Below are 12,354 nucleotides of genomic sequence, written 5' to 3' on the forward strand. Positions count from 1 at the left end.
AACTACTTCAAAATATGGAGAAAAAGAAGTAAAAATGAGTTCTTATAATTCAAACTGCAAACACTCTGAAAAACAGAAAAGCAAATTCAGATACATTAAGGTATTTACACTGTAAACTATGGTCCCTGGATCAGCACCATCAGAGTCACTTGGGAAACTGTTAGATATGCAAATGCTCAGTTCTTACCTGAGCCCTACTAACTAGAAACTCTGGGGATGGGACTCAGCAAGCTGCTGTGCAGGTGATTCTGACATACACTCTTATCTGAGAACCACAGATTCAAGGTAAAGAAAAACGGGTTTGTATAAAGCTCTGTAGAGGTCAAATGGATGAAAGCCCACATGGATAAGCAGGTTAGTGACTGACTTTCACAAAACAATACAAAATGAAAAAAGTAACCTCCCCAAAACAAAATTAAATCTTACTTTAGGAAATTTAGTCATCAAATCTATGTAAAATCACAGGTTAGGGGAAGCTGGCTGTTCAGAAAGGTAACTGGAGATCATCACCGATGAGATATTACAAAACAGAGGGACCAAGATTATAGACCCTCCTTTATCTGGTGGCTAAATGTTAAGACTGAATCTACTGCATTTTCAAAATGAAGATGTAGGCAGAAAAGGTAAGTTTAAGGTGACAGTTTACCAGTTTAAATAACAGTTGAAATAACTCTTAGGATTTGAAAAAATTCCTCTTATTGTCAACCCATTGATACCACAATCTCATTTTTTCTAGTATAACTTCAAAGACATACTCTATACAATTAATTTTTTGCTAAACCTGCATAGGAAAACCAGTCAATTTTCTAAGGAGAATTCACATACAAGTTTTCTCTACTCTTACAGGTGAATTTTATGTCTTTGATTATAAAAAAAGAGTACCCTACTATCACTTCTTGTGCCTCTTTTAACTTTACTCATCAATGCTTACCAGAGAATAGACAGTTAAGTTATCAACCTTCCCTGTCTCAGGCACTTCTAAAAATATTAATGCCTGGATCCATTCCAGACCAACTAAATTGTAATCTCTGGATAAAGGCCCTGGTAATCAGTACTTAAAAGTTCTCCAAATGATTCTAAACACGGAGCCAGGTTTGAGAACTTCTGGACTACTGTAAAAATAAGATGACCTCTTTTCCCTATTGAGTTCAGAACACGTTTTTACATGCTAATCTGTAGGGAAGGGAAATAGCACTTAGGAGCATTATGTACCAGGTACCTTATGTGTAATTTTCATTAAATCCTGTGTAATTTTCATTAAATTCTCACCTTCAACAAGGCTAAAATTTTTATTTCTGTATTTATGTGAGATGAAACTCAAAACAATTAAGTTCCTCAAGAATGCACTCTTAACAAGTTCTAGGGCTGTAACTTGGACTCAAATTTGATTTCAAAGCTGTCTCCTCTGTCCCAATTCCTAGAAAAATTTAGTGTCTTACAAGCCTTAGAAGATGATTCAGAATCTTGAAAATTTTTACTACAACAGTCTAAATCATTCTAAAATAAAACAGTCTGGATTTACTGTGGCCTGTTTTATTACGTAATTTCCTGAAGAAGAGAATACTCTCCCATGTTGTCCCTCTTTTAAGCTTTTGTTCCTTCACTAAAAAAAAAAAAATAATAATTCAACACTTACTCAAATACTGCACACTTCAGACATAAAAACAATTTAAGTTGGAGAAAACAGATATAAATTTGAATATATGGTAGAAAGTAGTAGTTTAAGGTGACTTTCAAGGTTTTTAGTTTTCATAATTTCTGCATGGTGTAGGAATCAGAAAAAACTGGATTGAAGAACATTTGCCCAAATAGGTCACATAAACAGTAAGTAACTTTTGTGATCCTTGTTTTCTGTCTTCAGCCCCATCTTTCATTCATCTTTCACTCAAATTAATACATACTGCACTGAGCTAAACTTCCCTTACCATTCTAACTCACAATGGTATCGCTGTCTTCTAAACAGCTCCTTGGAAACCCAGAAATGGACCAACTGTGGCTGAAGCCGACAATACCTGGGAGCCCACTCCAAGTTCATTTGAATACTTCATTCTTCCTAATAGAAACTCTTTAAGTATAAGATGTTCTCTTATTTTAATTACCAAGGTGTCAGCTCTTTAAGTCTGCTCCAAGCATCCCAAACCAAAAAAACTTTAAACTTAAAAAAAGCAAACAAACAAAAAAACAAAGCCACAAGAAGACTCAAAACTATTAACTAATTAAATAATTAAACAATCGTGACTTAAAAAGTACAGCCAGTCCACTGATTTTGATGTTTAGAGCTATTCTGCTTCCAAAGAAATGATTGTTTATGCACTAAATTTAAAATCAGACCTAGGAAAAAGAACAGCAAAAAATGCTCAATGTAATTTTTAACAGCAAAACACAGTGATATGTCTCAATAAGAATGACATCATTTCGGGACACCTGAGCTCGGTTGGTTGAGCATCCAGCACTTGATTTTGGCTCAGGTCATGATCTCACAGTTCAGAATACTGTGCCCCATGTCTCTGTGTTGAAAGCTGCTTGGGATTCCCTCTGTCCCTCCCCCTGGCATGCACAGGCTCTCTCAAAATAAACATTAAAGGAAAAAAAAAAAAAAGAGGGGTGCCTGGGTCGCTCAGTCAAATGGCCAACTTCGGCTCAGGTCATGATCTTGTGGTTTGCGAGTTTTAGCCCCACATCGGGCTCTGTACTGACAGCTCAGAGCCTGGAGCCTGCTTTGGATCTGTGTCTCCCTCTCTCTCTGCCCCCTCCCCTGCTCGCTCTGTCTCAAAAAAAAGAAACATTAGGAAAAAAAAAAGAAAAACAAAAAAAGAAAGAATGGTATCATCCTTCTATATAAATGATTTGCTCTCATCAATTCTACATGATATTTTGACATATTTTCCTAGTAAGTTCAACTGCTTTGCAACAGCTTAAATTTAATTCTTCTACTTTACTGTAAAACTAAGTTGTACAGTTATATAGTTTTATAATTAAAAACTTATGTCAATATATAATCTTTAGATTCACTTTAGAAATTAACTTATTATGGATAGCTATAGAGAAGCTCCAATGTGTCCCTTCATCCAACACACTCTGAATTGTAAATATCAACATTAATATGGGATGGAAAAACTTACAATTTAAATTATTAAACAAAAGCCACTTTAACAAAACCAAAGCCTCAATTGCTTTCCCAAGTTTAAAAAAACATTCACTTGTGATACTTTCTACAGTGCAACAAAAAACTAAATTGGCACTAGCTCGAAATTTCAATTTCTGTTCTTGGTTTGAGATGGATTTGCTCAAAAAGAGTCCAATTCTTTCTATGCCATTATTTTATTTTATAAAAAAATAAGTATTCTTACTTTGATATATTAAAGGGAAATCTGAACGTCTTCCAAACATTTAAAAAAGGGCTTACCTCAACTTTATCAATATATAGAGCTAGTAAAATAATAATTATACTTGTTTTTAATGTTAATTTACCTAAACTTGGGGAAAATATGGCTCTAACTACCTTTTTCCAGTCTTCTGATGGAATATAATCTTCATCTTCTTCAGATTCTTCTTCTATTTCGCTATCTAGAATAAATAAGACAATATTATAAAATGATTGTTTTTCCTGTCCACATCTGTATATCTAGCTGTATGTTATTTTTACATCTACCATCGAACATTTAAGTATGCCTGAAAGTATCTGCAGAATAGGGCCAAGATATTTCTAATCAAATAATAAAATAATACCCTATCAGTTTAAAACAGGAAAACAATCCACAAACCTAGGATAATTCCAATCTTAGAAAACCGCATCCTTAGACAATTATTTCCTACGAAAATTTAAGAAAAAAAGTTTAATTAGAGTCAAGATAATCTGTTCCTGAACCTAATTCTGGTTCTGGTGACAGAATTATAGGAGCACAATTTCTTCCCTAATAAAATGAGAATTTGGATAAAACAAAAACAGTAGTTTCCAATCAGTGCTCCTTGAGATACTGAGAACTTTTTAGCAACACTCTGTGGGAGTGTGAAGGGAGGCTATGTATGAAGACCTCCATTCTCCTCAACCTCTGTTTTCTTGAGAGCAGGCAAGCTGCCGTTTGTTTACATTTGGAGTAAAATTGTATTTACATACTGGGATAGGAAATCTAAAACCTACTACATGTTTCAGCATCTTCTCAACTGTAAAATGGCATACAAAGTTCAAAAGGGTAAATTACATTCAGAAATTAAATCTTCCTATGGAAAAGCTAAGATAGGCAGTATATATACATAGCTTTCATGCATACATGCATCACAACTGAAATACCAGATCATGAAATAAATATTGTTTTAGAATGCAGTCACTTAGCATCCCACTTTTAACCAAACTTTGGCAATTTATCTAAGAAGAAAAAGGAAAAACACCAGATTTTCACCAAACTTAAAACAGTAATTTCATTAACCCATCTCTTTTTATAGTGATACACTTTCTTTTCAAGTGGACCAGATCTTTGATCAAAACTCAGTAAATTTTTTTTTTAATGTTTGAGTGTGAGAGGGCAGAGAGAGAAGGAGACACAGAATCTGAAGCGGGCTCCAGGCTCCAAGCTATCAGCACAGAGCCTGACGCAGGGCTTGAACCCACGAACTGCAAGATCATGACCTAAGCCAACGTCAGTCGCTTAACTGACTGAGCCACCCAGACTCAGTGCGTAAAACTCACAATAAAATATTAGCAGCACTACATTCACTTGCAAACTAAGTATGTAACAGAAATCCTTCACACGAAGCAGTAGCCATGTTTAATCAGTTATTACATTACCACACATTTCATGACAGGTGGTTGCTCTTCGAGTGTCTTTCTGTCTTTTAAATAAAGCATAGAAATTTAGACCACAAGTCTGAACTGATAACACTAATGGTTGCCTTTTTCTTATCAAAGAGCTGTCACCTACAGTAATGATTCCTGCTTAGAATGAAATACCATGGAGCAAATGAAGCATGCAAATATTCAAGATACGTACATTAAATGTCTCAACTACTGGTCATCTGTGGCTAGATTACAACTGTAGTAAAATTAGGAGATCTTCCGTATAAAACATATTATCGTTTCAAGAGTAAACCACTTCTTTAGAACTAGGAACCACTGATTAGAAAAAAGCAGTATTTATGAATATAGGTAAAAAAGGCTAAAAGGCAAAGAAAGTAGAAAATTAACACCGAGGAAAATACCAGGAGAAATTAAAAAAGATGACCATGAAACAAACTAAATTCAAAGAAGCGTTGGGGGGGAAAAAAAGGAACACATTCAAAATTAAGTAGTACAGTGATGCAACAATTATTGCAATCTACTCACGGACAAAAAGGGCCCTAGCACTGCTAAACTAATAGCCTAGAACAAAACCTAACACTGTTCAGCGAGATTTCAGAGTAAATGAATTCAAACAGATGAATGAACAAGAAATGGAATTTTCCATCATATATTAAATGGTAAAAATTATCCACACAGCAACCAGTGATACTTACTTGTATCAAAATATTTACATCGACGTGGCCGGATTATTTCTTGGGCATCTTGAGAAGCAACAGATTGTGACGGATCATCATTGGAAGACTGAGTTTCATCCTCTTGACCTGATGAGTCCTTTATATTCTCTTCCTGTAGAATAAAAAAATTAAATTTCTTTAAGATGTAAGGAAAACTGTTGCAGATGAAAGGTTACAGTATTCCAAATACAACCAGAAAACTAAAATAAATACACTAAATTCATCATGGTATTCTGGGTTGAATCCTGGAACAGGAAAAAGGACATTAGTGGAGAAACTGGCAAAATCTGAATCGTCTATAGTTTAATTAATATGGTTAATAGTACCAGTGCCAATTTCTTACTTTTGACAATATACCATGGTTACATGAGATATAAACAAGGGAAGTCAGGTAAAAAGTATATAGGAACACTCTATACTATCTTTGAGCTTCTCTATAAATCAAATTATTTCAAAACATAATAAGAAAACTGAATACAGAACTACCAATTAGTTTTTATTACTTAGAAACAGTATTTTTTTTTTAAGTTAGTTCAAATTTACTTACAAGAGACACTGAAAAGAAATGCACAAAGACACAGATAAAACTATTACTTTCTCAGGAGTAGATTACAGGCAACTTCCAATATTAATAAATTACTACTGCAACAAGAAAAAAGACTACAATCTTAAGAATTACTGTGTATAACCTTACTTTATTTTCCCCACTACAGCCACTGTTATCATCGTTATCAGCATCTTCATCGTCTTCACCTTCTTCTTCCTCTTCCTCCTCCTCCTCATCTTCTTCAGGGAGTCGAATAGTACTATCATAACCATAAAGACTGAGAAGTTCATGAATTGGCATGTCTCCTTCCTAAATAGACCAAATAAAAAGTTAACTTCTGAATAAATGATTATTTCATTTTCCTGTAATTCACAGATCTACAGCCTTCATTCCACACAGAAAACTTTTAGACCTGTATCGAGAATTCTCAAATCATACAAGGTGAGCCAAAATAATTCTGAAGCCTAGGAAAATCCTCGTCTTTCAAGAATTTCTATAAGAGACTGATCAATTCTAATTGCTAACAATAACACCTTTAAGCATAATAAAAAGTAACACTGGCTTAGAATTAGAACCGTTCTTCTGTGCGATCAATAAACGTAGCTTGACAATTAACACTATGTATAGATACTCACACTTAGGAGTACCATATACAATTTGGGAGTGGGAAAATTAAAAGAAACAATAAGAAACAATAAAACAAAAAGAAACAAACACATTAAAAGAAACAATAATGATAATATAAGAATAATACTGGATTACATTAGTCATACATTCTTTTCTAGGGTTACCTATAATGTAAAATCATGTCATATGCAATCCTTACAATCCATTTTACAAAACTGTTACATTACCCCATCTCACAGATGAGAAACTCAGGCTCACAGATTAAGCAACTTCCCCCAAAATGATACAGGGTACAAATAGTAGAGCCAGAATTCAGGTCTAATTCCAAAAGCCTATACTCACTCTTCAGTACGTTAGAATACTGCTTCAGCCAGTAATACCCATTAAAAAACATACCTCCTGAGAGTGAAATGAAGAAATATCCATATGCAATGAAATGAAATCAAGTGTTCTATGGAAGGTACTCTAATAATCAGTAACCAAGTGATATAAAGTATCAGGGAAATAGGAGACTATTTTGACTATAAAAAGAAAATGTAAGGGTTTTTGGGTGGCTCAGTCAGTTAAGCGTGCGACTTTGGCTCAGGTCATGATCTCGCGGTTTGTGAGTTTGAGCCCCACGTCGGGCTCTGTGCTGAGAGCTCGGGCCTGGAGCCTGCTTCAGAGTCTGTGTCTCCCCCTCTCTGCCCCTCCCCTGCTCACACTCTGTGTCTCTCTGTCTCTCGGTAATAAATAAACATTAAAAAAAAAATGTAATCCAAATCACCTGAACATATTACACACACATTCACGCACACCCTCCTTCTACAACCCCCGCTCCACCTCTCTGAGAAAAATTTAATAGGCAGTTTTGAACCTACCAGAAGGGCAACCATGAAACAAAACATGCTTTGTATTTCTCCAGCAGTCTTGCAGCATTATTCATGGACAGAAATAAGTTGCCCATGTGTTACATACATTGTTCCAATAGAGATGGATAAATCAGATTGGATGATATAACCTGATGACACTAAGTACTTAGATCATACGTTTAACTCCCATCACTCAGAATTTGTGTGCAGGAAGCAACTAATGTTTATGATTTGAAAAATTTTTCTTACAGAAAGAGGTAGGAAGAAAATTATTTTTAACACGGGTATTTCACATTGTAAATGGAGATTCTAGTTATATATTAGTTTGTGAATCTATCTCTAAAAGAGAAATCAATTCTGAGAGCCCTGGTGACCCCCAACAGCCACAACCTGAAAAGTGGTAACTGTAACAGGTAAGGTACTACCACTCCAGCTGAATGACTAGCTGGCATACTTAACTGGCATCTCCTATTGTATTTCTCAAAGTGCAATAACACAAACAGTGCTTGAGGTGTTCAAGGATCTAATCCATGCAGAGATCCACGTACCATGGACCTGGTACAGGACACAGAAATTTGGAATTAGAAAATCAGGATTTAAGAACTAAAACAGAACTTCAAAATCAAGAAAGTAGAATAAAAGAAAGCTACAGACAAGGTTGGTTGTATACACAGTAATAACAAACAGCCGCCCTAAAGTGTCTTCTATGTGCACATTTGTGATAAGTGCTTTGATTCCACTATCTTATTCTCTCTCTTCTGAACAAGAGCAAAGGAAGAGTATTATGCAATCTCAACAGATCTTTAAAAGCACCAGTGGGACAGTTTATTACCTTTATGTACAAGTAAGAAAACCAAGCAGAAAGAAACCTCATGCCCTGAGAGACTTTTCTATAATACCTAGACCTAATCCCAGCTCGTATTTTCCATAAACTCATTCTATACCACAAATTAGAAGGTCTGACAATGGCAGTCACTACTATGAACAAGAACGCACCAAAAAAGCTTCAGCGTTAAGTTTGCAACTAATATTTACACAGACTTTAAGAATTCATGAAGAGTTTGTTTCATCAATATCTCATCTTTAAAACTTCCCTAATATAGACTGCTATTACGTCTGATTTTTAAAAGTGAGTTAACTGATGCTTTGAAAGAACATACAAAGTAGGCAGGTTATCGATCAAATGTCTGCGGGCTTTCTAGCTTTGGTTTCTTATATTCGAGGGCAATAGAATCACCTTCAGGGCTTATCAAAACAGAGTGCTGGGCCCCATCCAAGTTTCTACTATAGCAGGGCAGAGGTTGGGCCTGAGTATCTGCACTTATATGTGCACTTTATATGTGCCAGGTGATACTGATGCTCTTGGTATGAGACTACCTTGAGAACCACTTATCTTACGTCTAAGATACCTGCAAATTTCCTTTCCAGTGAGAGGTAATAAAGTTTGATTATTATTGTTAATAAGGCTTATCACTAACATCTGTTAACCCAGGTCAGTTATATGTCAAAAGGATAGGTGACATACTAACTGCATGGAAGAGTTTTTTTATTTTGTTTTTTGGGTTTTTTTTTAATTACTATCGGGAACGTGGAATGTCTCATTTCCATGGTTAGGTCAAGAATTTGTCCCCCTAGATAAGCATTTAAGAAGGATGATTCACTTGAGCTCTTTTCCAGCCATCCAAGATGCCAAAAGGACAGAAGGCTAAAGGGAAGAAGGTGGCCCCAACCCCTGCTGTCATGAGGAAGCAGGAAGCCAAGAAGGTGGTCAACCTGCTGTTTGAGAAGAGGCTCAAGAGTTTTGGTATCGGACAGGGTACCTAGCCCAAAAGGAACCCCACCTGCTTTGTCAAATGGCCCCGCTACATCCAACTGCAGCAGCAAAGGGCTAGTCTCTATCAATGTCTGAAAGAGCCTCACGGGATTAACCAGTTCACCCATGTCTTGGACTGCCAAAGAGCTACTTAACTGCTTTGGCTGACCCATAAATACAGACCAAAGATGAAGAAAGAAAAGAAAGCAGAGACTGTTGACCCGGGCTGAGAAGAAAGCTGCTGACAAAGGGGATGTCCCCATTAAGAGGCTGTCTGTCCTTCCAGCCGGGGTTAATACTGTCACCAACTTAACAGAAACAAGAAGGCTCAGTTGGTAGTGATTGCACATGCTGTGGATCCCCCTGAGTTGGTTGTCGTCCTGACTGTTCTGTGTTGTGAGATGGGGATTCCCCACCGCATTATCAAGGGGAAGGCCAGGCTGGGCTACTTGGTCCACAGGAAGACCTGCACCACTGTCACCTTCACACAAGTTAACCTGGAAGACAAAGGAGCTCTGGCCAAGCTGGTGGAAGCCATCAGGACCAATTACCATGACAGATATGATGAGATCTGCGGTCACTGGGGAGGCAACATCCTAGATGCAAAGTCAGTAGCTCACACTGCCAAGCTAGAAAAGACAAAGGCTAAACAACTGGCCACCAAGCTGGGCTAAATGTTGAGTCTTCTGTACATAAAAAGCAATAAAAAGTTCCCTTTAAATAAAAAAGAACTGTGACTCACTTTTCATTTCTCAAAGAAAAATTTAGCAACACTGCTAATATTGACTAAGCAGAGAACGGAGGAGAATTGAAAGTGGTTGGTCACAATACATTTGGAGACCTAACTGAATGTGAAGGAACAGTAACAGAACTGGCAGATAAAGAAGTCACTCAAGTCAGAGGAAATGACTACCGCACAGGTACAGAAACAAAAATGAATACAAGGTTACCCTAATTAGAGCAGAAGGCATCTGTAGTAACTAAAATAAGTTCGATCTTGTATTTTTACCTTTCTCTAGTTTCATTTAGTTTCTAGTAGAAAGTATTACACTCTACTTTTGACTGCATTTGAGAGTAACTGTTGAGCAGTGATTGACACTACAAGGGCTTAGGGAAGATTATACATGTAACAAAATGTTCCAGATGGACTTTGGCAGGGAAAGATTTAGTTTGTCAGAGACAGAGCTAGGTTGGAATCCACTGCTATTGTTCACATGTAGTATAATTAGAGCTTAAACTAGTTAAATTAGTGGATGTGGTAGAGAAAAAACTCAAGAGACCTTGAAGAAATCAACAGGATTTAACCATTAGTAAAGAGTGATTAAGAGGTCTTGGTGACACTGAATCTCTGTTCTAGACACTCCTTATTCCCAGATACACATTCATATAACTTCTAAAACAGTTCTAAGAAATATTAAAAACAATAAATTAAAACCAATAAAGTTCTAATAAACTTCAAAGTTAATTTTAGCTGGGTTCTATCACGTGTAAACAAAATATCCTTGCCTATTCCACTGAGGAAATGCTTGCTTAATATTAACAATAAAGGATATAGCGGTTTTATGCTTATGCTTAGGTATTGACTTTTAACTTAACTTCTTGTCACCTAATACCAAGTTTGTAAGCAACAAGTTAGTAAACGACAATCAAGACTGAGGAATACAAGACAGAGTTTGACATTAGTATAAAAAATATCTTACTTGAACTAAGGTATAAAGTGAAGATCTTGCAGCAAACACTGAGCTACAAGTACTACAATAAAAACCAAAATCAATTTTGCTGAGGAATCCTCAGTTTCAAATTCAAGTAGCATTTATTATGTCCCTACTATGCACTAATGGATGTACGTAGCATTTAACAAGTACCCTGTAAGGATAATTTATTGTCTGCCCCACCCCCTCAAATCCTTTCTCTATTTCCATATTCATCTTCTTTCAGGAATGTTCTTTCCTCCATTCCAAGCATGTATTTTGATTGAGAGCTCACTTTCTGGACTACATAGCATCTGATCCAATTGGAATCACTGCATTCCTGGCCATAAGTTTGGAATGGGCACATAACCCAAGCCTGGCCATAGTTTGTTTCCAGATTTGTACCAACAGCAGCTAAAAAAACATAGAGTATCTTAAGCAGTACATCTTGGAGACCTGGAAACTGACAGCATATAAACAAAGTTGGTCTGAAAAAGGATGCCACCATGTAGAACAGCAGAAACAGAAAATATCTTCTGGTGGCACTGAGTCCCTAAGGACTAGATATCTCCCTGCCCTTATTAAAATTACATGAGCCTTACATTAAATTCCTTATTTTGTCTAAGTAAGTTCAAGATGGATCTCTATTATTTGCCTCCAAAAATACTGATGTAAACAGTAATGATACCCTATAAAACAAATGTTCCTTGCCATTTGTCTCTGAAAAAAGACTAAAAGCTGAATAAAATGTGGCTGACTCAGCACATTATTATACTGGGGTCTGCCAGTCACCTGTTCCAGATAATCTCTCATTAACTTATATGGTCAAAGTCTATGTTCCATAAGGTACTAATAAGGGGCTTTCCTCAAGTTAAACTGAAACACCACAAGAAAGTAGTAGTGTCTTATTACCATCCATACAAATGTAGTATGTAAGTATAGAAATGGGAGAAACAAAGTGAAAGAAAAAATTATGGGTCAAGTAGAATGGAACATCACAGTTTGGGGGTTACAAGTATCTTTGAGAGTTTTATGAATGATAAAAACTACTAAGATTTATTGAGTGATTATCACATAGGACACTATGCTAAATGTTTTACGTATATCATCCTTGTAGTAACACTGGCGCTTAATGAAATTAAGTAACTTGTCCAGAGTCACACACCTGCAGTAGAGTTTTGAATCAGGAAGTCTGACTAAATGTTTCACAGTACCTTTACATATACATGCATATGTACTGCCTTCCTCAAAACCGAGAAATAAAAGGAATAAGAAATATAAGGAAGGGGTGCCTGGGATGCTCAGTTGGTTAAG

At 36.2% G+C, this 12,354-nt stretch overlaps 1 protein-coding gene and 1 pseudogene across 13 annotated transcripts in view; one reads left to right on the forward strand and one right to left on the reverse strand.

The window, feature by feature from the left end:
* The window catches only part of MIER1 (MIER1 transcriptional regulator), a 60,853-nt gene that overhangs the window by 23,573 nt on the left and 24,926 nt on the right, over positions 1 to 12,354 (reverse strand). For all 13 annotated transcript variants that reach the window (XR_008419228.1, XM_019448948.2, XM_053894224.1 and 10 more), the window contains 3 exons: positions 6,206 to 6,367; positions 5,491 to 5,623; positions 3,503 to 3,567 (listed from right to left, as the gene is read on the reverse strand). Coding sequence is in view for 12 of the 13 variants with exons in the window: in XM_019448948.2 (XP_019304493.1) it covers positions 3,503 to 3,567; positions 5,491 to 5,623; positions 6,206 to 6,367 (360 nt within the window). In the remaining variant the exon portion in view is untranslated. The remainder of the gene's footprint in view (positions 1 to 3,502; positions 3,568 to 5,490; positions 5,624 to 6,205; positions 6,368 to 12,354) is intronic.
* On the forward strand, positions 6,361 to 10,064 carry LOC109266718 (60S ribosomal protein L7a-like; annotated as a pseudogene).

The sequence above is a fragment of the Panthera pardus genome, unplaced genomic scaffold (genome assembly GCF_024362965.1).
Source record: "Panthera pardus isolate Hobbes unplaced genomic scaffold, ASM2436296v1 HiC_scaffold_11, whole genome shotgun sequence".
In the NCBI taxonomy this organism is placed as follows: domain Eukaryota; kingdom Metazoa; phylum Chordata; class Mammalia; order Carnivora; family Felidae; genus Panthera; species Panthera pardus.